The sequence below is a fragment of the Delphinus delphis genome, chromosome 3 (assembly GCF_949987515.2).
Source record: "Delphinus delphis chromosome 3, mDelDel1.2, whole genome shotgun sequence".
Lineage (NCBI taxonomy): Eukaryota > Metazoa > Chordata > Mammalia > Artiodactyla > Delphinidae > Delphinus > Delphinus delphis.
In genome coordinates this window covers 96,924,890-96,952,550 of record NC_082685.1, presented here as the reverse complement: position 1 = coordinate 96,952,550, position 27,661 = coordinate 96,924,890, and the positions used below count along the sequence as shown (strand labels likewise).

The 27,661-nt window shown below is 37.2% G+C and overlaps 1 protein-coding gene across 1 annotated transcript in view; it reads right to left on the bottom strand.

Moving 5' to 3' along the window:
- Positions 1 to 27,661, bottom strand: part of MCTP1 (multiple C2 and transmembrane domain containing 1) — a 546,887-nt gene that overhangs the window by 240,133 nt on the left and 279,093 nt on the right. The window contains exons 3-6 of the mRNA XM_060009153.1: positions 23,220 to 23,362; positions 14,964 to 15,043; positions 8,104 to 8,215; positions 72 to 110 (exon numbers count right to left, since the gene is read on the bottom strand). Coding sequence (XP_059865136.1) covers positions 72 to 110; positions 8,104 to 8,215; positions 14,964 to 15,043; positions 23,220 to 23,362 — 374 coding nt within the window. The remainder of the gene's footprint in view (positions 1 to 71; positions 111 to 8,103; positions 8,216 to 14,963; positions 15,044 to 23,219; positions 23,363 to 27,661) is intronic.

Below are 27,661 nucleotides of genomic sequence, written 5' to 3'. Positions count from 1 at the left end.
AGAGAGATTGGGAAAGCAGCTGATAGTGCTTCTCAACAAGAAAAGCTGAAAGATCACATGCTAAGTGTTACCTTACTTGATCTTTTCCAACTCTTCCTCATTAGCATTGTCTGTAAATGAAATAAAGCATTTTCATTATCTTATCACTCAAGTACAGGACAGGGCAGCCAATTGTTTTCTGGAGGAAGCTTGACATTTAAACAGCAAACGGTTTCCAGCAACAATTATACAAGACAAAAATTGTTTTTCACGTACACGCAGCTAGAAGCACCTTTAACATTGAAGCAGTCTTTCTGGTGAGAGTTCATTTCCTTTATTCTTTTGTACAAAGAGATGGGACAGTATATTTTAAATAGAATGGAAAATTTGAAATATCTTATTGATAGGAAAAAAACACACTAAGTCTCCCAATTAGCAATTGTTACTTTTGGTGGTGGAGGCTGATGATGTGCCATGACTTTACAGGGTGTATAATAACTTTTCTCTTCAAACTCATTCAAAGTCCGTTGCATTGGCAGCATCTTAGAATTGTCTCTGCTTCCAGTTAATCTTTAATTACATCAGGGTTGACAAATGCTTTCGACTGAGAAAAAGTGCTGCATATCGTGATGGCTATTAGCGGATCTTCCTGCTAAATGTTTAGCCATGATATATCCTTTAAACTAGTTTTTTTGTGTCATAGTAAGAGATATTTATGACTTCAAGTTTTAATTAAGGTTGATGGAGATTTGTGATGAGTGCCCAAGATCACTGGTCTCTTGCATAAAGTAACTCATAAAAATCCAATGGCTTTTAATTTCCTCTCCAGTTTAAAAAAAATTCTCAATGAACACTGAGGTATTAACTTCCTGATAACCTCTTTACCCTCTCTTAGCTTTATCATTACTTTTAAGGCAGATGAGGGAATATCTGGAACAAAGAACACAGCTTATAGAAATGCTTGCCATATTTATATGTCAAGGAAGTACACTCATGCCTTTAAGAACCCTATCTCCTTCAGCAAAATTCACTATAAAGCAAGACCATTTCAGAAACCACTCATAAATTACAAAAATACAAAAAAGGAAAGATTTTAATATAAGAGTAAGTCATTTAGTAGGCAACCTTTGGCCTAAACCAAGACAAAGGAATTATGTAGAGGTTCTAGAAGGGGAAAGGAGAAATATCATAAAATTGTCAAGGTTAAGGATACATTCCTCTTTTCTGCAGATAGTGGTTTTATAGGTTACATTTTCTCTATATACACTCTGTGTTAGATATTGACCAAAATATGGAAGAGAAATAGACTTCCTAAGGTTACAACAGTGCCCAATTTTTTTCAAATGGAGTCAGGAACTGCAAAGTATTATTTTATATTTTTTCTAAGTACTAATGTCCAATTTATTCTGAAGCAAAACCCACCATCGGGTTAGGGAGATGGACGTTTAATAGATGTTCGTTGTTGATGTTAAATGAGTTAGTCGTCGTCATCACCACCACCACCACCACTTTCTCATCACTAAAAGGCAATTGGACACGAAATACTTTTGTGGTATGCCACGTTCATAAAAACTGCCCCGTGAAGAGTCAGGCAATAAATTTTCCACTTTCTCAGAAAGCAGAGTTTCAGTGAACAAAGAATGATAATTCCTAGGGACAATGTTCTGAGTCAAATCAGGTGAGAACAATTAACATAAGTAAATCAAAAAGGAAAATCTCTTAACTCATGGCCATTTATCATCATCAACTTAGTATCAAAGAATCTTACAAAGTTCCATTTGGTAAGAAATGCTACTATGAAAAAGGGGCTAAGAACATGAGGAAGAGTTGACTCTCAGGGTAACACTATTCAATATTACACAGATTCACTACTGCTGGTCAAAGCCACATCCCCCCACTCAAAACTACTGCACGCGATTAACCTTCCACATGTAAAGCAAACTATAGGGTTGGTATTTTCTTGTCTTTCAAAATCAGTCTTACAAACAAGATGCATGGTATTATTTTTCAGATTGGGACACTGATACAAACAAAAGGTCAGTGATTTCCCTACGTACCAGTATGAAAGATTTGGCAGTTACAGGGACCAATTCATTATTTTCCTGGTTCAGTTTCTAGGAAACTGGTTTTCTAGGGTTAAAGTAGATTCAGTAAAACTGGAATCAGTATAAAAGTTTTCTAAAAAGTGAATTTAACAGACATACTATTAACATTGTTACCTTTACTAACTGTGGGACACTTAGAGAAGAAAGATTGGGGAATGTTAAACATAGGGGATGAAGCAAATTGTAGAAAAATAAGATTTATTTTTTGCTATTTGATCTTAACTTCAGCTGAGAAACATATGAATTTGTTTTTGAAAGTGTCATTATCTAATATTATAGTACCTTCAAATTCTTTATTAGCAACTCAACTTTCTTTGAAGCCCAATAAATGGAATAAGTGCATAAAAATATGGCCTATGAGCTGCAGAACTGATTATGTTTTTAAAAGATTCCACAATCTCAATCCATTTTTTGCTTTTCCCTTTTGTTGCAATGATTTTTTTTTAGGCAATTACATGACTACTATAGATATAAAAAAAAATCACAGAATGGCTAAATACTATGGTAGATACATATTATAAAACATATATATTAACTGTTTATAGGTGGATATTTTTTCAAATGTTAGCCTATGGAATAATTCAGAAATTTTTCAAAAATAAACCATAGAGAAAAATATATTTTTTGAATTCACTAAAGATCAACTGAGGTTAATTCATATGTTTCTTAAAAGTTTTTACTTTTTAGCTTTAGTCAAGCAATTTGTTAGGTCTAGGTTATCTAATAGAGTGTGTAACACAAATTAACTCACTTTTATTTCATAAATCCTCCAATGAAGAAAGCTGTGGATTGAACTCTGCTAGAAAAAGAGCCAGAAAGAACTCAAACACACTATCAGACCAAAATACCACATATATAGGACACACATATATGCACTACACACTTTTGCAGGATCAAACAGGGCATGCATTCAAAACAGAAATGACAGTTGTGTCATGCAAGTCATCAACATGCTCCCCAAGAAGATTTTGGCTTCTCATACATACAACACTGAAAATTAAAAAATATATATATATGTTAACATCTGGAATCTTTTAAAAAAGACTCAATCATGACTCAATGGAGAATATTTTAATATAAGCAACTATGAAATACTTTTGCTATGACTCATATTTACTTCTTAATTAGCTATAATTAGATGTTCCATGTTTGAGGGGCTTTAGTAGATACAGTAGGCTGGTAGGGTTTTCAACTTGTTCTTCATTTTTACTGAGTTCTAGAACTGGCAATCCACACAAGGAGAAATCATCCCAACCACGTGATTCATGGAACACATTGTCAGTATTAACAGTGATTTAAACACTCACAAGATAACTGATTGAGAACTCTTAGCACTTTGTGATGCTAAGCCCTCTGTATTTCCAGTTACTCATTTCTTCCCACTTTTGATAGCATTTCTTTACATTAATGTTCTACTTCCTACTTGATGGTTAGGATTTATTTGTCAATGGCTCTTGAAATTCATATCATCCATTCTCCATGTTAATCCATAAAAAATATTTAGCAAAGTCTACAAAACACAGGCATAAGAATAAACATGTGCTTTTCTGAACTAAAGTCTTAAGTCCCAAAAGCTTAAAATAGGTTATTTCTGAGCTAATAATCAAAGAGAACAGAACTCATAATTTTGCTGTGTGAAGGTCAATGCAAAATCATCCTCTATTCCTTCTCTATACATCATTCTGAATAGTAAGTGGACTTGTGAAGCATTTAGTAACTGATTTCTGGTTGGCTGCATTATGAGTCTGAATTTCTCTAAATAAGATTTGTTCTTGGATAATTTGTGGAAGTTCAGCATGTCATTTTCACTGCAGCAATATGTTATATATTTCAGGCATATAAAAATTTAATTTGAAGATACATTGGATAATTGACTGTTTTTAACCAAGAAATTTCAAATGTATTCCAGGGAAATATACTTAGCCAATACTAGACATGTTACCAAAAGAAAAAAATACAGTGATGTGCTTCTAATTCATCGTCATCATTAGAAATCTTGAGAAGAGCAATATAGACTGATTTTAATCAGATTATCATTAATAGAATAATTTTAAGAATTCAATAGGAAAATTAAATAATTATCTTCAATATTGTTTGTGACAACCTCAGGGATTTGAATATGGAAGTAAGAAGGAAACTTAAAATACCTTTCCCTGGACCTTTGAAGCATCCCATCAAGCATTCTCTAAGAATCCTCTTAGAGATTCATCCACAGCCTACTGAATAACCACTAGGTACAGAAAGCTGGACTAGGTTTTGAGAGGAGTCATCATAAGAAAGGTAATCAGAAGCAATAATTTATATATACATAAATATTTATGAATTATTATTATTATTTTTAACCAGGAGTGATGGGCTATAGGACAGAAGTGAGGTGAGGTACAGTACAGGTATATTTTAGGTAGGAAAGGTCACATTGAAGAAAGCTTGGACTTGAGAGGAGGTCAGCTGTGTAGGAGTCTGTATGTCTGGTATAAAGGTTACAAGTGAGGGAACATATGTCACTCATTGGAGAGTCTTAAAGCCCTTCATCAGGAGTTTCCATTTCATTAGAGAAATAACCACAGGTCACTGAACACTTAGAAGAATAAAGAGGGAGTTATAGAACTTGGTACAATGCTTATAGATGCTCAATAAGTGTTTTTTTTTTTTCAATAGATGCCTACAACTGGCATCTCTTAGTCAGAGTGTCAAAATCTCCTAACTAGTGTCGCTTGCCAATTTTAGAGATCTTAATTAATAAACAGCTCTAGAATTGCTATATAGACCGAAATAAACAAAGGGGAAAAAGCACAAATTTATGTCTTTGTTAGAAATTTTCATCATGTAAAGTATATGCTTAGAAGCCCCAATCCCAATCTAGGAATCCAATTAGCCAGGATACTGGGGGTCCCAACAGAATTTCCTGTAGGGGACCTTTCATGCTTCCTCCCCTGTCCCTGCCCCAGCTGCTTGTCAACAACCAACCCCAGGCTCCTGGTTATTGATCACGTCCACAAGGAGGAGCCAGTATAGCCACACCAGTCACTCTTCTCACTGCTTCTCAGTTGTGGCTGAAGTCAAGAGAGCTCGCCAGCCAGAGGCGAACTGCTGTACCTTTTCTGAGGCACTGGCCCCTGATAAGCCACTTGCTTCTCTGGTGAAGAAGAGAGAAGCCAGGTGAGAGTCCAACATGGGAAGGAAGAAGACACCCGTTTTCAGTTGCTGCAGCAGAATCAATCCAGTGCTATTTGGGACTGTGAAGGGGGAGGCATGAAGTAAGGCAAGCAAATGAAAAATACTCAGCAGTAAAAGATTTTTTTCCAAAAAGCTGGGGTAGCCAAAGAAATCTGAACCAAGAAAATGGCATGAAGATTTCAGGAAGAACTCTTTGTGTTAAGGGTGAATGTGGCTGGAGAGATACGATAAGGAGAAAGAAAAAGGAAGAAAAGAAGATTAATAATACCAGATTTTTGATGTGTAACTGTTTCATGTAACCTGTTTTCATTCCTATTCGTGTTTGATAAATCACTGATGACCACTATAATATTTTAAAATGATCTTTTCTAAATAGAAAGACAGTGTGCCTAAATAAGTTTGAACAGCAGTGGAGATTGAAGGGTTTTTGCGAGAATGGTTGAAGAAAAACGAATGTCAGGAACTACTTTGCCTGTGCCGACATATATTTCTGTGTAATTTAGAACAACTCAGCAGCCTCGTCATAAAGTCTCTTGATACTAACTTAATCCCTCAAACCCTCAGTCTGATGTTAGAGTATTTAATAAATATGATTTTAATGTAAAAAATCAGCAGACCCTCCATCATCAAATCACCCAAATAACTAAAACAGCTGCCATATCATTTGAATCCCCAGTAATACTGGCAGTTTGGATGGTTTGGAGACACGTCCTAAGACCTCAGGCCCTTAGGTATTTTCATTTATGGTGTTGTCCTTCATTAAAATAACAAAGGATCCCCCCCCCAAAAAATATTCTATCACCAAGTTTTGTTGATTTTACCTCCTATAGATAAACTTCTTCATTTCTTTCCATCTCTACCTCTGACAATTCTAATACAAATCTCCATCATCTTCCACCAGGATTTTCAAAATAGCTCCTAGGTGGTCTCCAAGCATTCATTCTTACACTTTCATCTGTTTTCTACAATGCAGCTACACAACAAAAGGCGAATAAAATGATGCCACTTCCTACTTACAGACTTTTCAAAGGCTTCCCATTGCTCTTTGGGGAAAGACCACAAACCTTAACATGGCCAACAGTCCCTATGCAGTCTGGGAGTCTCCCTTTCACTGTCATCATGCACCAGGATCTTTCACACTCTGTTTGCTTCCACCTTCTCCAAGCTCCAGTACTTTTTCAATTCTTGGAGTGCAGCTTGGTTTCTCTAGCCACAGGGCCTTTGCATGTGCTATTTCCTCTGCTTGAAATATTTCCTCTCTTCCTGTGTTTTTGCCTTTATCAACTTCTATTCACACTTCAGACCTCATCTCCCATTTGACTTCCTTGGAGAATTCCTGTTCCCGACTAGAACAAATTCTCCTATATTTGCTCTACAGCAGCATGCACCTCTCTTTTATGGCACTTAAAACAGCTGTCATTTTACATTTCCTTCCATGATTATTTGATTTCTGAGCTCTCCACTGGATTTCAGTTCTACTGTATCCAAAGGGTCTAGCACAGGCTTTGGCTTATAGTAGGTTCCTCGTGAATACCAGGATTATTTGAATAAATGAACACTTATACTTTATTCCTGTGTATGGATTAACCAGCTAGCATATACTCCTTGGCTTGCACTGGGTGAAATAATATATTCTGAATTGGTGACTTTTAAAATGATGGGCTTTTATTTCTAAATGTTCTCTGTGAAAAAATGTCCTCACACACCCTTCCATCTGCGCATATGGGCCTATGCCTGTGCACATACATTCTTTTACAGTGCTAAGTTCTCCAAGTAGGTATTATTTGATAGTACTTGTTCGAAAAGAAAATTTTCTTCCTCACTGAATGAAATATAGATACTTAAATCATTCTTTGCAAATATTACATATGTGCTCGTTTAATTTTTTTAAAGGATAGAGGAAAAATACCTTGGAAAGGGTGAATTTTTCAATGAGTTTAAAACACTTCCAAATTTGAAATTGTAATTCACTATTTTTATTTATAATCTAGGGAAAAATGCCAGTAATACCTTTCCAGCAGAAAACATATACCAACTTTAATCATGCATTATTTTAAACCAGCAATACACACATTGCTGAAATAGAGTATTTAAACTTGCCTAAAAAATTATGTCTACTCCTAAAATGTGTTGCAATCAGAACTAGTGAGAATAGCTACCAGTATGTGAAAGTACCCTGAGTCTAATAAATAAATTCTGGTAAATTGTGGCAGAAAGTGCACTGGCAAGCATACCGATGCAGGTCAAACCTGATATTTTTTAACGTCACTTCAACAGTGCTGGAGTAATTAGCTCCTCTGTATCCCTTGTCAGTTTCTCATAGCAGCATGGTGTGCAAGGAAGTACACCCAGCCAGGGCTGGAAAATGGGTAACACCGATAAGGAAGCCCATCAAGAAGATGAAAAGTACTCATTAATCATTCATCAAACAAATACCAGAAAGCAGGAACTCTATTGTAATTTCACCTCATTTTCTTTGTTATGGTACATCTGACAATATAATCAAAATAGTAAGGTCTGGACACCTCAATGTGGAAAAATATAATCTCTGAATAAATACCACCATTTGCTACAAATAACAGTCTGAAATTGGAAAATAAAATAATGATAAAAGATGCAAATGTATCCCTTATTTATAAGAGGTTCTGATCTGGAGAATAAAATAGGAAATTTGAATTCAAAAAATACAATACAACTAGACTACTGATACCCAGGATACTCACAGAAACAAAGAACAGGCCAGATCTTCTTATGCTGTTTCTCTTTAATATTACCTCTGGGTTCAGAGAAGGCTCACGACATTCAAACAACTGAGCTACAACTAGGCTGAGGGGGAACTTACCACATCCCTGTGTTCTCCTTCCTTAGGGGTAAGGACGACTGAGAGCAAAATGATTCCAAGATCATGGTCAGGATAGCGGGGATCTTTCAGTGTGACGGTCACATCTGTGGGCCTATGATATAAAATATTAAGATTTTGAGCATGAAGGAAACCATCGGCAAAAGGCAAACTACTGAATGAGAAAAGATAGTTGCAAATGATATATCCAATAAGGGTTTAATACCCAAAATATATAAAGAACTCATACAACTCAATATCAAAAAAACAAGCAATTTGATTTAAAAATGGATAAACATGTTTCCAAGAAAGACATGCAGATGGCCAACAGACACATAAAAAGATGCTCAAAATCATTAATTATCAGGGAAATGCAAATCAAAACCACAGTATTGTCACCTCACACCTGTCAAAATGGTGATTATCAAAAAAGCAACAAACAATAAGTGTTTGTGAGGTTGTGGAGAAAAAGGAACACCTGTATACTGTTAGTGGGAATTTAAATTGGTGCATCCACTATGGAAAATGATACGGAGGTGCCTCAAAAAATTAAAAATAGAACTATCATATGATCCAGCAATTCTACTCCTGGGTATCTATCCAAAGGAAACAAAAACAGCAATTGAAAGAGATACATGCACCCCTATGTTTATTGCAGCATTATTTACAATAGCCAAGATATGGAAACAACCAAAGTATTCATTGATAGATGAAAGGATAAAAAAGATGTGGTATTTATGTGTATATATATCTATATATGTATATATATACACATACATACACACACACACACACACACACACACACACACACACAAAGGAATATTACTCAGCCATAAAAAGAGAGTGAAATCTTGCCATTTGCAATAATACAGATGGACCTGGAGGGTATCATGCTAAGTGCAATAAGCCAGACCAAGACAGATAGCATATGATTTCACTTATATGTCAAATCTAAAAAACAAAACAAATGAAAAAACTAAACAAAGCAGAAACAGACTCATGGATACACAGAACAAACTGTTGCCAGAAGGGAGGGGAGTGGGGGAATGGACTAAATAGGTGAAGGGAATTAAGAGGCATAAACTTCCAGTCATAAAATAAATACACAGGGATATAACATACAGCATAGAGAATATAGTCAACAATGTTGTAATAACTTTGTATGGTGACAGATGGTTACTAGACTTATTGAGATTATTTTGTAATGTCTATAATTGTCAGAGCCACAATGTTGTATACCTGAGACCAATACTGTATGTCAACTATGCTTCAATAAAAAATAAATATATAAAATAAAAAAAGATTTTGAACTGTCATTAAATGAATAAGCCAAAATATATACTCTCTCTCTCTCTCTATATATATATATACACATATAAAACATCTTTATTGGGGTATAATTGCTTTACAATGGCGTGTTAGTTTCTGCTTTATAACAAAGTGAATCAGTTATACATATACATATGTTACCATATCTCTTCCCTCTTGCGTCTCCCTCCCTCCCACCCTCCCTATATATATATATATATTTTTAACATCTTTATTGGAGTATAATTGCTTTACAATGGTGTGTTAATTTCTGCTTTATAACAAAGTGAATCAGCTATACATATACATACATCCCCATATCCCCTCCCTCTTGCATCTCCCTCCCACCCTTCCTATCCCACCCCTCTAGGTGGTCACAAAGCACCAAAACTGAGTTATCTGTAGTGAGGTGAATGGACCTAGAGTCTGTCATACAGAGTGAAGTAAGTCAGAAAGAGAAAAATAAATACCATATGCTAACACATATATATGGAATCTAAAAAAAAAAGTGGTTCTGAAGAACCTAGGGGCAGGACAGGAATAAACATACAGACGTAGAGAATGGACTTGAGGACACAGGGAGGGGGAAGGGTAAGCTGGGACGAAGTGAGAGAGTGCATGGACTTATATATACTATATATTTTTAAGAAGAAAAGAAATTTTGTCTTCCTTTAATTTCCTGGTACAATTTTTGTTGTTATTAAAATAACATCAATGTATTAAGTTGTCCAATAAATCATGGGCCAATTGGGTATACTTGGATTCACTGTCTAAGTTTCAGCTCTTCATGGGGTTCTAGAAAGGCTGTGGGGTTGCTGGAAAGGCTAAGGAAGTACAGCACTATTAAGAAAACTGTAAGGCCCTTCTCTGTGATCTCTAAATACACAGAGAGCAATAGCAGCTATTTTCTATAAATTTGAGTCCAATAACTCAATGACGGTCTTTTACTGACCACTACCTTCCTTTTAGTTCTTTAAGATTTTTTTTTCTTAATCAGAAGTATGATTTAGAGTAAATAAACAAGTGGGAGAAGAGGAAAATATAAAATATAAATTGCCCGATGTACATTATAAATATACTTTAAAAACAACGTATAGTTATTTGAAGAACTTCTACTATTTAAAATAATGCTTCTATTTTTGGCTATTTAAACCTATGCCTAAATTTTTAGATTCAGAAATGCAAGGAAACCAGCACTTAGAAGAGGTGATCAATACTTAGAAGGCTTCAGAATTAGATAAGTATCTCTGAGGAAGAGATTACGAATTGTGCAATATTACCCACAGTAACTTTTAGAAAATAATGTAGAATACACATTCAGTTGATAATGTGTAGGTAATATCTTGTTTACATATTTCAGTTAATATTGAATAGGGGTTCATGCCCTCCATAAGCCTAAGGGACTGTGGAACATTCAGCACCACACTTGAATCCTGAAATGTTGGCAAATTAGGAATGTTCCCTTGCTTGTTCAATCATTTATTCATTTAATTCACAAAACATGAATTGAACATATGTGATACTAGGTTCTGGGTAAAAACCAGCAGTCAAGCCCAAAGATAAGACACTTGTCTTCATGGAGCTTAACATTTAGTAAATGATACTGTTGGATTCTAGTACTGGGGAGAGGGCTTGATGGGGAAAGTGGTCCAAATAAAAACTTTCAATCCTGGCTGCACCTCAGAATCAACTGGGAAGCTTTTAAAAAGTGCATAATCCTGCACTCTGTCCATAATGATTCTGGTTCTGTAGATTGTGGGTGGTGTCTGGAAATCTATACATTTATAAAGGTCCCCAAATAATTTGGGGGAACCACAGGTACCTTTCAATGCTAAGATTTTACAATACTAGGACACTCTTTCAAATGATGCTTAATTTACCAATTCAAGAAATGGTGTTATGAAAAATATGAACAGTTTTTTGATGTCAGGGGTTTTAATTGAAACATAAGTAACCTATCAAACTGATAATATACATAAGTTACAATAGTTGTGAATGCAAATTGCTCCAATATTAATTTAGTTATAACTAATCATTGTGGTTTGATGATAACAACTTGTTCCTTTTATTTTAACAGATGCATATTAGGCATTATAGTATATATGTATATATATATGTACATACACACATATGCATATATATACACACATATACACATATGTATATGGGGTTACAATTTGATTTGGTTCATTTTCCTGTAAAAATGATTACATATAAAAATTAATAGCCCAAACTTCATTACAGTTTATAATGATTACATGATAAAGATTTAAGAACATTTGTAATTCTTTATGATGCTTATTTATTATTTTTTTCAAAAGCAATACCTTAATGCATTATATAGTAGCATAAGTATTTATACGGCTACTATTATTATCCATCTGTCTACATCCAGAGGCTACTGATTTCTTTTTTTTTTTTTTCCGGCCCCACTGCATGGCTTATGGGATCTTAGTTCCCCAGCCAGGGATTGAACCCAGAACCCAGGCCCTTGGCAGTGAAGGTACGGAGTCCTAACCACTGGACTGCCAGGGAATTCCCATGTTGATTTCTATACATAGAATGTAATGGCATACACAAATATGTGATTTTTAAAAGCGGTAATTTGATGTTTATGTGGTTTTGAGGGGAGGGTATAGTTAGCTAAATACATAAAATAAGTAATGTGGTAAAATAAACACCAAATGCTTATACATAATCTTTTGGTTTTTTACCCATCTCATATGTTCTTTTCCATTTAAAATTATTTTTCACCAGTAATCTATCTTTAATAGAGAAAAAGAGAAAGTTATGCTCTGTGATTAAACATAGTAATTTGCATACCCTTATGCAGAATCTACAGAGAAAATAACCGTGGCCTTTACGAAGAACAGCACAGCCCAGTCTAGCTGGAGCTCAGTTTCATGATAACGGACCACATATGACACCACCTAGGACTTCCTTCAGCCATGGTGAGGGGGGAGCAAGCAATCACCCCGAGGTCAGGCCTGCTAGGCTCTGGGTTGGAATGAAGGACACATAGGAAGTATAGAAAAGGCCACTCTTTTGTCCAGTTTGAGGCACAGATGACCATTGGAAGACCACCAATAAGCTGCCACTGTGCTCAGACTACAACATATAAGGAGTTCTACTATTTATATTCATCTACATTTAAAATATAAAGTTGTGATCTGACCCATTACTCTGCTTTCCACTATTCCTGCCACATGATATAACATGATCATCTAAACCAGCGGTCCCCAACGTTTTTGACACCAGGGACCAGTTTCATGGAAGACAATTTTTCCACAGACCGGGGATTGGGGGGTGGGGGATGGTTTCAGGATGATTCAAGTGCATTACATTTATTGTGCACTTTATTTCTATTATTACTACATTGTAATATATAATGAAACAATTATACAACTCACCATAATGCAGAATCAGTGGGAGCCCTGAGCTTGTTTTCACTTGCCACTCACTGATAGGTTTTGTTTTTTTTTTACATCTTTATTGGATTATAATTGCTTTACAATGTTCTGTTAGTTTCTGCTGTACAACAAAGTGAATCAGCTATATGTATACCTATATCCCCTCCCTCATGAGCCTCCCTCTCTCCCTCCCCATCCCACCCCTTTAGGTCGTCACAAAGCACCAAGCTGAGGGGCTTCCCTGGTGGCGTACTTGTTAAGAATCTGCCTGCCAATGCAGGGGACACAGGTTTGAGCCCTAGTCCGGGAAGATCCCGCATGCCGCGGAGCAACTAAGCCCATGTGCCACAACTACTGAGCCTGTGCTCTAGAGTCCGTGAGCCACAACTACCGAGCCCATGTGCCACAACTACTGATGCCTGTGCACCTAGAGCCTGTGCTCCACAACAAGAGAAGCCACTGCAATGAGAAGCCTGTGCACTACCACAAAGAGTAGCCTCCACTCGCCAGAACTAGAGAAAGCCCACCCACAGCAATGAAGACCCAATACAGCCAAAAATAAATAAATAAATAAATTTATTTAAAAAAAAAAGCACCGAGCTGATCTCCCTGTGCTATACAGCAGCTTCATGAGTCTGCAAGCAATGGATTTATTATGGTCTCTGTGCAGTCAAACCTCTCTGCTAATGATAATCTGTATTTGCAGCCACTCCCCAGCGGTAGCATCACCGCCACAGCTCAACCTCAGATCATCAGGCATTAGATTCTTATAAGGAGCATGCAACTGTGCAACCTAGATTCCTCGCAAGTGCAGTTCACAGTAGGGGTCACGCTCCTATGAGAATCTAATGCTGCTGATCTGACAGGAGGCGGAGCTCAGGCAGTAATGCGAGTGACAGGAGCGGCTATAAATACAGATGAAGCTTTGCTCGCTCGCCTGCCGCTCCCCTCCTGCTCTGCAGCCTGGTTCCTAACAGGGGTTGGGACCCCTGATCTAAACCAGATCTTTAAAACCACCAAAGCTGATTTGGCAGCCTCTTTTGCAATCCATTCCAGCACTACTGGACCTTTTTTTGTTTTGTTTTTTCGGTACGTGGGCCTCTCACTGTTGTGGCCTCTCCCTTTGCGGAGCACAAGCTCCGGACGCGCAGGCCCAGCGGCCACGGCTCACGGGCCCAGCCGCTCCGCGGCATGTGGGATCTTCCCAGACCGGGGCACGAACCCGTGTCCCCTGCATCGGCAGGCAGACTCTCAACCACTGCACCACCAGGGAAGCCCCACTGCTGAACCTTTTAAAACCTATTTTTTCTTCTGTAGTATTAATCAATTCTTAGCTCCTATGTTGTAATACATTAAAAAAAATAAAAGCCCATAATTTGGTGCAAGGAATGGTTAATATTTATAACATTAGTTATAACTAATCATTACTTTACAACTAGTCAAGCAATGATAAGTTAATGTAACTGAGTAAATACAACCAATCTGCCTCCACTTTCGGGCTACTCCTCGGTAACCTAGGACTACTGATGATGGCAAAATTAGATTCTACTTCGGCTTAAGTGATAAGAGTGCTGCTATTTTCGATGCATAGTGTACTCATCTTATTTCCTATGTGATGGCCTCATTCTTAAATTAATAATTATGATTAACATGTATCATCTTCTTTATGCCCCACTATAATCATACCATCAATGTGAGAGCAAGGAACGTGTCTTAATCTAGATTCCTGGTGCTCAGCACAGTCTGGGGGACAAAGAAAGTGTCTTAAGAATTTTTCTGCTGTGGACTTCCCTGGCAGTCCAGGTCCGGTGGTTAGGACTCCGTGCTTCTACTGCAGGGGGTATGGGTTCCATCCCTGGTTGGGGAACTAAAATCCCTCATTCTGCATGGCGTGGCCAAAAAAAAAAAAAAAAGAATTTTTCTGCTGAATAGTTGTTGTCGAATGAGATAGTGAGGGAAGATGATAAGTATTATTTCTACCAGGTAAGTGAGAAAGACATACTTAAGAAAGTCTGGCTAGCATAAACACTCACAACCATAAATGACAGAACAGTGACTAAAACCCAGATCTGTTGACATTTTCTGTTACACAGGCCCAGTTTCATAAAAAGGTGTAGTGATATTACAACAGTTCAAAAGTTACCTGTTTAATTCCAATTGTGTGAGATCCAGAAAGGCTGAGCCCATAAAGTCATCCTGTAGTCCAAAGTCATAGTCAAATACCTATGAAGCCAAAGACACAGACATTATTATAAACAATTCCAGTATAAGCTTTAAGTTCTTCATTATAAAATACTGGTTGTCTATGTCACCAAAATCAATAAAATTTCCTAAGATTTATTTTTAAAATTTTATTTGTTTTTGTGTTTTGAAATACTAAGGTCTCACAAAACATTCAAAGGAAATTACACTTAATTTTATAATTAAAATTACTGATTTGTATAAAGTAGAACATCAAAGGTGATAACAAAATCAAATAAATTATAGTGAATCCTCAAAAATGTGGGAACCACAGGCTTATAATATTTTCCTCTCATTATAGATGGTCTATTAGCATTACTGAAAGGCAGAGTGAGTTGGTATGAAATTCAACAAATATGTCTTCCATACTGGGCTGTAGGTGATGAAGATATGACTCCAATTTCTTGTATTTTTCAGGTCATCAAAGATATATTCTCTGATATTATAGGACAATGCCATTTTAAACATACAAATAAGTAAACATTAAGATATTATGATTAAAGTACTTCATAAAGTTATTTTAAGGTTAAATTTTTATAATCACAAGCAATGATTAGGGCATAATATTAATGTGACGTTATAACAACAACAAAACAGAAAGAAAAAGAAAAGAATGTATTTCTTTCTTCTGTCAAAACTATTTATCTTCTTTGCGCCCTTCATGGTTTGTATTCATACTATGATGAACAGGACAGGCAATGTGCTTGACCTGCTGGACGCTACACTGAACAGCTGGGAGAGTCCATAAAAACCCAAATAGATATATACAGTTCAGTGAGGAGCACCATGGAGACAGAAGTGTAAGGCAATGTGTTGGGAGCTGATATTTTATTTTATTTTATTTATTTTTTGCGCAGGCTCAGCGGCCATGGCTCACGGGCCCAGCCGCTCCACGGCATGTGGGATCTTCCCGGACCGGGGCACGAACCTGTGTCTCCTGCATCGGCAGGCGGACTCTCAACCACTGCGCCACCAGGGAAGCCCAATTTTTTAAAATTAATTAAAAAAAACTTTTTTATTCAGGTATAGTTGATGTACAATATTATGTAAGTTTTAGGTGTACAACACAGTGATTCACAATTTTTAAAGGTTATACTCCATTTATAGTTATTATAAAAATTGGCTATATTCCCTGTGCTGTATAATATATCCTGTAGCTGATTTATTTTATACGTAGTAGTTTGTACCTCTTAATCCCCTACTCCTATCTTGCCCCTCCCCCCTTCCCTTTCTCCATTGGTAATCACTAGTTTGTTCTCTATATCTATGAGTCTGTTTCTTTCTTGTTATATTTATTAGTTTGTTGTATTTTTCAGATTCCACATATAAGTGACGTCATATAGAATTTGTCCTTCTCTGTCTGACTTATTTCACTTAGCGTAATACCCTCTAAGTCCATCTGGTTGTTGCAAGTGGCAAAACTTCATTCTTTTTTATGGCTGAGTAATATTCCATCACACACACATACACACACACGAACACCATATCTTCTTTATCCAACCATCTCCTGATGGACACTTAGGTTGTTTCCATACCTTGGCAATTATAAATAATGCTGCCACGAACATTGGGGTACATGTGTCTTTTCTAATTAGTGTTTCCATTTTCTTTGGATATATATCCAGGAGTGGACATACATCCATTTTAATGGTACAGTTCAATGAGTTTTGACAAATGTCTATGGCTATGCAACCACTGACACAGTCAAGGTGGAAGACAATTCCATAATTCCCAAAGTTCCCTCATGATCCTTTTCGACATTCTTCTTCCTCACCTGCTCTGCCCTTGGCAAACACCGATCCGCTTTCTGTTTCATAGATTTGCTTTGTTTTTCTATAATTTCATATAAGAAACTACTGGTTACCAAGGGGGGAAAGGGGGGGTGGAATGAATGGGAGATTGGGATTGACATATATGTACCACAATGTATAAAATAGATAACTAGTGAGACCCTACTCTATAGCACAGGGAACTCTACTCAATGCTCTGTGGTGACCTAAATGGGAAAGAAATCTAAAAAAAAAGTGGATATACGTATACATGTAACTGATTCACTTTGCTGCACGGCAGAAACTAACACAACATTGTAAAGCAACTCTACTCCAATAAAAACTAATTTAAAAAAGTAAAAAACCCATGATGCTGAGTGATATAAGCATTCAATGAGAATATACATTTCAAGCTGATATTTTAAATTGGGAGTCCAGGAAGGCCTCTCAGAGGAAGTGTGATTTTGTAGAGACTACAATGATGAGAACGATTAAGCCATTAGAGTGACACTGGAATGGGAAGAGCGCACCAGGTGGAGGAAACAGCAAGTGATTAGCATGTTCAAGGATCAGCCAGCAGCCAGTGTGGCTGAAGCAGACTGAGAAAGATGGAGAGAGGAAGGAAGTTGGAGGGAGAGCTCAGAGCTAGATCAGATGGGGCCATTTCCAAAGAACTCTAAGTGAATGGGAGTTGGCTAATTTCCATCCATTTAAACATTTTCTTACTCATTTATTTCCTTGGTCAACACTGATTAAATGCTTATTATGTGCCAGACACTGTGCTAGGTATTGAGTAAACTGTGGTGAGGAAATCTCACATTGTCAATGCTTATAGTTTATGAGGGAGGCAGATGTTAAACAAGGAAGTGCACAGGTGATAGAATTACAAACTTAGATGACTGTTGTAAAGAAAAGAACAGGGTACAAAAAGAAAAAAAATACATTGGGGATCAGGGAAAGCTTTTAAGATTGATAAAAGGGTTAATAGATGGAGTTTAGAGTTGTGTTTCTGACCTTTTCAAATAGAAAATCATTGTATTGCTCACTGGAGTAAATGAGCATAAACAGGTAAGTCTGCTCTTGAAAGGATGACCCAGACCACTGGACTCTCCAGGAGGTGAGAATGCTGGGCTGAGAGAACCCGTAGCTCAGCATCCCTCTGCCCAATCCTTGACACAACAGTTAAAAAGCTCCAAGCTGGGGCTTCCCTGGTGGCGCAGTGGTTGGGGGTCTGCCTGCCAATGCAGGGGACACAGGTTCGTGCCCTGGTCCGGGAAGATCCCACATGCCACAGAGCGGCTGGGCCTGTGAGCCATGGTTGCTGAGCCTGCGCATCCGGAGCCTTTGCTCCGCAACGGGAGAGGCCACAACAGTGAGAGGCCCGCGTACCGCAAAAAAAAAAAAAAAAAAAAAAGCTCCAAGCTGAGGGAGTAGCATGTACAGAAGCCTTGTATCAGTTACTGTTTTCTTTTCTCTAGTACAGGTGTACTGCAATTTAAACAAACTTAATATGTAAAAAGTTGATATTAAAAAAAAATAAATCCCTTGCTTTACAAAGGGATTCTTAGATTAGAAGGGTCACAAGGGATTTATTTAAGTTATAAGCTCCTCTAATGCCTTTTAAATTATTCAATTTATAGTCATTTGATTTACTTACAACCTTTCAGGAGTACATTTGTTGTAGAAAGCACAGCACTCCCGCAGTAAATATTCTCCTTGATCAATTACACTTCTGAACTTTAGTCATCTGCTCAGTGGCCTATCTTATACAACTGACACCTTGGTATTTGCAAGTGGCTGCAGTAGTGTATTTTACAACATAAAATTTACACCAAAATTAGAGAAATTTCTCTTGTGCAATCTCTTCTGATTGTATCAGCCTTAAGGATTAAAATCTTGGGGTGACTACAGTGACATACAATCCAGGAGAACACCTGGGATTCACCTACACATATGGAGTGGAAGGTTGTGAATCCAGTGAATTGATCGGCATAGACAGCCCAAATGGGCGAGTCAACATTCAAACTCTGTTTATTCTCACGGGGAGAGTCTTTTCTACCGTCCTAATGCTAGATGTTTACAATAGTTCTCAATTCCTATTACTCAGCAAAGGCATAAACACAGGGAAGAATGGAAACACCAGAATCCATTCCTTAATGAAATTGTTTGCTATGCAATTTGGTTCCAAGCTCTATAAACTATTTGTCAGAGGGAGCATTGCTCTAGGTGAAGTGCCAGAAAATATAGAACATAGAAGAGTGATGAAATAGGAGAGGCACTCCCACTGCAATAAGAAGCACAGTTAATGACGATTAATGTTTACTCAACATTTACCATATATAAGGCATTGTGTTAAACACATCATATAGATTTTTAAATTTCATTCTTATACAACTCAGTGAACAAAGTATTGTTTCCATTTGTCAGATAAGGAATCCAAAGCTTAAAATATTTATGTTACTTGCCCCTAAATGCCCGGGCTAAGAAGAGGTCAGATTCAAATTTTGTAATGGATTTCAGACACAGAGCATATTTAAAGTGATGTACAGTCAGGGTTGAGGATCGTTGGTATATGAAATTCTTTTTAGGACCCTTAGAACCTACTGAGAAATAATTTTGGACAAGACAGTTATATAGTCCTTAGCTTGACCCATGCTTTAAGTACCTTTTCAATTTTAAATCTTAAGCTTGGATAGATGTGAGTTATTTAAGGAACTATCAAGTTTGTTAAAATGACAATCTTAGAATCAGTACTATGGCTCCAAACAGAATAGTTTTTCTAGTTATCAAAATCTTTCTATTATTTAGAAGAGCACTTTCAATTTAGCTCTTGTAGCTCATGATTAGGCCAAACAAGCAACAATTTACATTTCTCCTTTTAGATTACTTCTACCTCTTTCCACTGTAATTCTGGGTGCTCATCATGTACCTGGAATAATAGTGTCAGTGAAATTACAATGGAGAATCTGAATTTAATTCAACTGCAATGGATGCTGAATTTACTCTATTATTTAAGATGTGTGCTGGAGCATCTCTGTGGACACAGAGCAGGCTCCAGCGGCTCTTATCTCAATTAGAAGCACTGCATTTAACTCCCAGATTCTACTGCTACCCTACGATAAATATGTTTCAAGCCCATCCCTGCAGCCTTGTTTTTATACCTGCCCTTACTGTGAAGTCATTCATAACTGAAGGAATATTCTCTTTTTATCAAAATTAAAAGCTACATGAATTCCAACCAATTGGAAAGTGTATTTATTTATTTTGTGTAGTATTTAAAAATGACTCTACCAAGATTTTTTAAAATTTGTTTTTACTAGAAATGTTACAAGTACTGTAACTTCAGTGTGATTTTATAACCTTAGCTTAGAACTGAATTTTGTTTCCCTTGGTAATCTTTACACTGATAGAAATCAGATTACAGTGTGCACGTGGACTTCTTTTTCATTGAACCATAGAGAGGAGGGTTGAAGACAATATTTTCTAATCATCTAGTTCATGGATGCATTTTCATATTACCTGTCACTATAGAATCAGTTAGTCCCTAAGAAATCTTTCAGGCAAGATTAATTTCCTATCACAGAGGATATGGGCAACATATAAAAGTCAATCACACAGAGCTATGTAGAGACGATGAAAATAATGCAATCTTCATGAAATTCTAGTAATTTAAAATATCATTTCCACCAATGTATATTATTTAGGTCTTTGTGTGTCCCACATTAGGCAAAAAGTAGATTACACAAAACATGGGAAAAGTAAAGGTGAAAGTCAGAAAATTTTTTTCAAAAGAAGCCCTATGCATGGTCCAGAAAATGAAAATCAAATGAAAAAGATCAAAGCATATTAAAAAGTATAAAGCATTCATAAAAATAAAGTCTTGTTATTTTATGTTTGTACTAGTATTTGAGAGGCCAGTATGATTTCTGTTTAACTTATATTTTATTATGTAGAAATGTAAAAAAAAGTGTCAAATCTTTTACAATTCACTATGTATCTTCTTCTGTAAGGTGGAAGTTAAGTTGTGGCTACATAATGTTGTACTTTGGAAACTCAAAGTGGTAAAAAACAAAAACCACCCTTGGGTTTTCTCTCCTAACTTCTTTGTTCCCAGTGTGACATTAACCAGGCCTTTGGTCTATAGGCAGTGTTACAGTCTCTGTTTTCAGTATGTAAGTGTATCTATTCTTGCTCTCTTAAACCAAAACAAAAATTTCTGCCACCATTTTTTTTCTGTGTACTCCAGATTTTTGTTTGCTTTTGAGCCTATTATGATATTCCTTTTGAAATACACATTTGACATCTGGATTTCTGCACAGATGAATGTCATTCTTGAACACAAAAGAATAGCAGAGGGACCCAGCCATTACCTAATGTAACACTGGAACATTCATTTGTAACCGCTTTAAAGACTGGAAATCCACATGCTTCCGTCATAGAGTAATATCCCATTAAAGAAACAGATTCACAGCAAACGCAATTAGAAATTAATCCTTTTCTTCCATAATTTTTCTCTTAAGGGACATTATATGAGATCCCAATGGTCCAGTGCTATCCTTATTAACCCTGCTTTCCTTTCCTATCCATTTCCTTCATGGTTGCAGCTGCTCTAACTTATTTCTTCTAAACCTCCCTAGGAATAAGCTTCCTTAATCCTACTTGTCTTTTAAAAAATTCCTTTTTTCCCCTTATCTCAGTTCTTTATTATGAAGGTATTTCCTTTTTTCTCATGTAGACATTTCTTTCTCTCTACTCTCACATTAATAATTCTTGGGTCATGATTTTTTTTTTTTTTGCGATACGCGGGCCTCTCACTGTTATGGCCTCTTCCATTGCGGAGCACAGGCTCCAGACGCGCAGGCTCAGCGGCCATGGCTCATGGGCCCAGCCGCTCCGTGGCATGTGGGATCTTCCCGGACCGGGGCATGAACCCGTGTCCCCTGCATCGGCAGGCGGACTCTCAACCACTGCGCCACCAGGGAAGCCCGGGTCATGATTTTTGAACACTGAAAGATAGCTCACTAATTCTATTTAACTGATTTCCTTTAGCCATTGTCCATTTGAGACAATTTCTTAAGCAAATACAGGTCTATGCTCCCCATAATGACTTCTAGAAACTTATCAACTACATACTTGTAGTTCTCTTTTTCATCGATTTGATAAATGGCCCTGCTATGATTTTAGTAACATCTTGATTACTTTTTCCTTTCTGTGGAAAACAGAAACAACTGGAAGCAATGTAAATGAAGATTTGAGGGGAAGAAGGATGCCCAGAGATTGCTGAAACAGTGATCAAGTGACCTTTGGGGCTCATGTGCCAGTTGTGACAATTTAGAGAGAAGGATGGGGCATGTGATGTGGTACAAGCAGAAAAAGGTTTGGTCACTGCATGGATAGTCAGAACATAAGAGTCAAAAAGAATATAAGTACCTAGAGATATGAATTAAAGGGAAGTCAGGTTTGAAAGTAAAATAAGGAATTAAGGTTAACTCCATAAATTCTTCTTCTTTTTCTAACTACATCAAATGAAAGGAAATACTTTTTTTTTCCCCCCATCTTTGGTAATGTAATAGAGACAGGAGTTTTCCTTCCTCTATTATGTTTACCCTCCTCACCTTCCAAGTAAAGCGTTTTGTTTGCAACCAGGAATGGTAGATCCCTGATATAATTCTTTCTAAAATATTTATTTATTTATTTATGGCTGCGTTGGGTCTTTTGTTGCTGTGTGCGGGCTTTTCTCTAGTTGCAGCGAGCGGGGGCTACTCTTCATTGTGGTGCGCGGGCCTCTCATTGTGGTGGCTTCTCTTGTTGCGGAGCACAGGCTCCAGGCGCATGGACTTCTGTAGTTGTGGCATACAGGCTCAGTAGTTGTGGCTTGCGGGCTCTAGAGCACAGGCTCAGTAGCTGTGGCACACAGGCTTAGTTGCTCTGCGGCATGTGGGATCTTCCTGGACCAGGGCTCAAACCCATGTCCCCTTCATTGGCAGGTGGATTCTTAACCGCTCTGCCACCAGGGAAGTCTCCCCTGCTATAATTTTTAAACAGAAAAGGTGTGTTCTGTGTAAGCTCTTCCTGCTAGATTATATGGAGTCTTGTTTTTATACGTTCCCAAAGTGCACTAAATCAGTTAACTGCACCAAGCAGGAGGAGATAGACTTCATAATTCTCCTAACTATAACTGGCAATAGAACTGTCCAGAAGAAAGATGCTCCCACCAGCTCCCCCTCCCCTATAGCTCATTTCTATCACATCACCAACAGATTAGAATTGCGCATAGCAGAATATACCTCTGGTGAAAAATCTCATCAGACAGACAGACATTATAAAAAACCATTAAACGGGGATTTCTATATCAGATTACATTAGGGAAAAACAAATAAATGGTTCACCTTTATGTACAATGGTTCCTTAAGATGTTCAACAAGAAGGCAAGCTTTCTCCTCCCACACAGGATTGAGGCTCTTGTGTATTATTTTACTTCTAAAAACTTCTTTTCCTCCAATTTTAAACTTCACGTATGGATCACTTGTCCCTGTTAAAGAGATACAAATTGATCCATGTTAATCGTGCTTTTCTACAGAAGCAAGAGAATAGCTCATCTAAACATTAGAAAGTATTTAAAGGAATAAAATTTAAGTAAACCTTATCACATGAGAAAAATAAGGATTAAGTGCCTTTTCCTAAATTTTCCCTTAAATATTCAAGTGACAGTAAATAATAATAAAATTATTATTATTATATCTTCTGATTTTAATACTGTAACCCTGTTCTGGTATTTTAAAACTCTACTGCATGCTGCATTTATAAATTTAATTCATGTTGTAAGTGATAGAGATTAATCTGACGTTTCATCTGGTCAACTATAAAAAAGATGATCCGTGATCTTGGCTGATTTAACAAGTTTTAGACATATATGCTGCTAAAAATTTACACTAGTTTAATGGGTTTTGGAAAAGGTGAGTCTTAAATTGAGCTTCAGTTTTATCCTTGGTCCCATATTTTCTTCACAGGTATCAATTTTGTCCTTGGTCCCGTATTTTGTTCACAGGTTTCAATTTTAGAATGCTAGGGAAGGATGCCTCAGAGGAAGGCATCAGGAGGAAGGGCACAAATGATTGTTGAATAACCTGGGTACTTCATGTTATCCATTAATACCTCCTAAGCTCTCTATGAAGATAAAGGAAATAAGAGCAATCAAATCAGTTGCTCTTGGGTACACAGCCAGCAAGAGATGGAGTGAAGGTTCCAACCAAGGCTGTGTGGCTCTAACGCCTGTGCTTTGTTTTTTTTTTTCCCTGCAACTTCAAGAGGGAAGGGCCTCTATATACATTCATTTATGTTATACCATTTCTCATTTTGACCGATGAATAACATCAATCTTGGCCTCATAACTCTATTCTGTTATTAAGGATTCCTAAAAAGGTGAATCAGGAACATCCCCAAGGAAACCACTCCAGTGCGTGACAATCTTTAACCTCAGAAAATAATTCTTTACACATGACCTGACTCCCTTAGAATAAAATTGTAATTCTTCCTGTTTTGTCCAACCTGAAACTATAGTTGATAACTATGGTCTACACGATTTAAAGAAAAATATGAGTGGGGCTCAGAAAATTGTAAAGCACCATGTAAATGTTAGGTATTAAAATTATGAGGCTGATATACTTAAACTCACTACCTATATTCCTCCTCAATACTCCACTCACCTCCATGACACATAAATATCTATGCTAAATATAAGGATTGCCTTATAGGACATAGATTTTCTTATTTAATCATTTGGGGGCTCTCTCAAAACTCTCCACATTCCCCTAGTAAATTGAAGACCTTGTTTTTGTATGACTAGACCTGGGTCTAATAAAATAACGACTTTGCATTTTGTGAAACTCCCATTTTGAAAGCTTGATTTTATAACAAGACAAACTTCACAAAATGTTTATAAATGTAAATGTAGGCTTAATACTAAACTGTTACAATGCATTCTTTAAGGGAGTCCATGGAACCAAAATGTTTAACAGTTAAAATGGCTATTTTTCAAGGCCCTGATCCCCAGCTACAGGCTGAGCACCCCGGGAAGTGGAAGTGTTATAGCACGTAATTTGAGAGATATTAACATCCATGTACCCGTCTGAATTTCCTCAGTCATGCAGTTTTGTCTCTGATTTTTAAAATCACCTATGCAGCTACTACCAGCTGCTAAAATACAATATGCTCCATGAGATCAGAGCCATTTGTATCACTGTGTTTTAAACCTCCAGCACTTAGTACAGAATTAGACATATTGTTCCTCAATAAACATTTGGTGAATAATTGAATGACTTAATGACTTAACAATGTGGGTGGCAGACCTCTCTTCTTGCTGACTTTTGTCACCTCCACTTGGATACATAATAGACATTCCAGTGTTAACATAGGCCTCGATCCTCCCTCAGGCTTTGTCAGGTTGTTAAAGGCTCCATTATTTGACAGTTCCTCAAGCAAGACGCAGGAAAATTACTTTCCATACCTCCTTCTCCATCCAGGACACCACCAAGTCGGATTAATTCTCTTCCTTTCTAGTTCAGCTACCATGATTTCTGTGCTGTGCAACTACAATGATAGCCTCCTAACGGGGCTCTCCACACTTCCGTGTCCTCCCCCATTAATTCTCTATATGGCAGCCAGACTGAGCTTTTAAACCTGCAAATTTAATCTTCCCTCTTCTTTGCTTAACACCTCTCAACACCTTTCAACTATACCTATAATAAAATCCAAAATCTCTAACATGGTATACAGAACTTGCTGTTTTTCCACCTTCATTTTTGGCCCCTACTCTCTTCCAGCTTTCCTGTTACTAGAAGTTCTCCTCTGTTTCTTCCAGTCTTCACATATTCCAGCCAGGCTCTCTGCTTGAAAAGTCCCTCCTTCCCACTCTCTTCCCCTTTTGCCTGGCTGACACTTCTTATCTTCCAGGCCTTAGTTTAAATATAATTTGCTCAGGCATGCCTTCCTCAACCATCCCAATCTGAATTAGCTCTCTTTGTCACTTTCTCCTGACATTTGCTCTTCTGCTTAGTAGCACTAATCATTATGCTACTTATAGGTTAATTTGTATGTCTACCAGTTTGCTGTAGGAATTTTCCCGTTGGCTATAACCCCCGCGAGGGCAGGACTCTGCCCCAGCACGTGGCACAGTGTCTGGGGCAGAGCCTGTACTCAGTAAGGATTTTCCTTTTTTAACTCTAAAACACCATCACAGAAGTATTATGTAAAGACGTTGAACAATCATTTAGATACTACAAATCGTGCCAATATCAACAAGTAACTTATTCTCACTTAAAAAACTCTCACACTTATTACCTGTCTTAATCACCCTAAGGCCTCTGTGAGTCTAACTACTGCCTCCGTTTTACAGATGAGACAAGTAGGAAAGGTCAAGTGGTTTGCTCCAGGTCAGACTAGAACTCAAATCTGGAGCCTAGTCCAGTTAATTCTCTCTCTGGCACATCATCATAAACCGTTCACCCCCTTCAAGGTATAACAATCTTGTATCTCTTTGGTCCAAAAAAGGTATGAATAAGCCTTTTACAAGAAAAGTGACTTCAAGAAAGTTGGACTGTGTTTCTTAACAGTTATTGATATTAGTATCTCACACTATTTAATTTAGCTATTATGCAAACAACTGACATAACTTATGATTTAGCACAGAAGCCTATACACTCAAATGTAAATCTTTTTTGGAAGCAATCTGTTTCTTGCTCCTTATCAGAAACATTTTCCTCAACCACTGTCTACGCTAACTGTCAAAATCCCCTTAGAATTAGGGACAGCTCGTTCCTAGAATCCTGCTGGGTGATCCACTAGGTCTTGATGGCAGAACTTAAATTACAAAAAGGAATCTAGATCACTCTTGTTAACATTTACTGAACACGTACTATGTCAAATATAACATACCACCCAATGAGCCTGTGAGGTGAGTTGTAGTGTTACCTAGGTTACGGGTGAGGAAACCATGTTTCATTTGTTCTGTTGGCATTTATTGAATACCCTCAAGTGGTATTACATACAAATATATAGTGTGGAACAGGTAAGTAAATTCCCCAAAGTCACACAGCTAGGATGCTGGAACTTGAAATTAAATATTACATTAGGCCACCTGCAAACAACATTTTTCACGCTTGGTATCGTATCCTTGATGTCGCCTGAGGCAGTAAATATCCAATGGCCTGAAGAAATAACAATCCAGAAAACAAGAGTCGGTCTAAGGTTTAAGTTAAGGTTTAGGGACAGAGTTTTGACTCTTTGATAGGCACTAAGATCTCAGGGATTGGTATAAAAAAGAGAGAAAGGCTGTTTTAAGGGACTTTGAAAAGATATTATGATGGTGAAGTATATTGTAAATGTGTGGCTTTGGCCACAGGATAACCTGGATTGGAGATGGTACATATGTCAGCAAATTTCACAGTCATAAGTACAGGAAAACAGCTCCAGATGCACACACATGGTAAGTCAGACTTTTCCCGCTGTGTTTTGACTCCATAGAATAAAATCTGCTACATTTCTCCCTTTCCAACTATCATTCAGAGGCTTCCGGGTGCTATTATTAAATTTTAATAACTTTTTTAGTAGTCAAAACTCTTTAAGGAATTTCTAATAGTTTACTTATTAATGTAACTGAGGGACCTTTGTGGACTGAGAGTCCTTAATTTAAAGTTCAAGACCTTCAGCTTGTGATTCCAACACAGAACTGGAGACATCATTCTTTTAATTTAGTTTCAGTAAAAGATTTGTACCTAATGCTCTAATCTTTTATGTTGAAAGGTAGTCACTGTATTACCTGGTAATATTAATA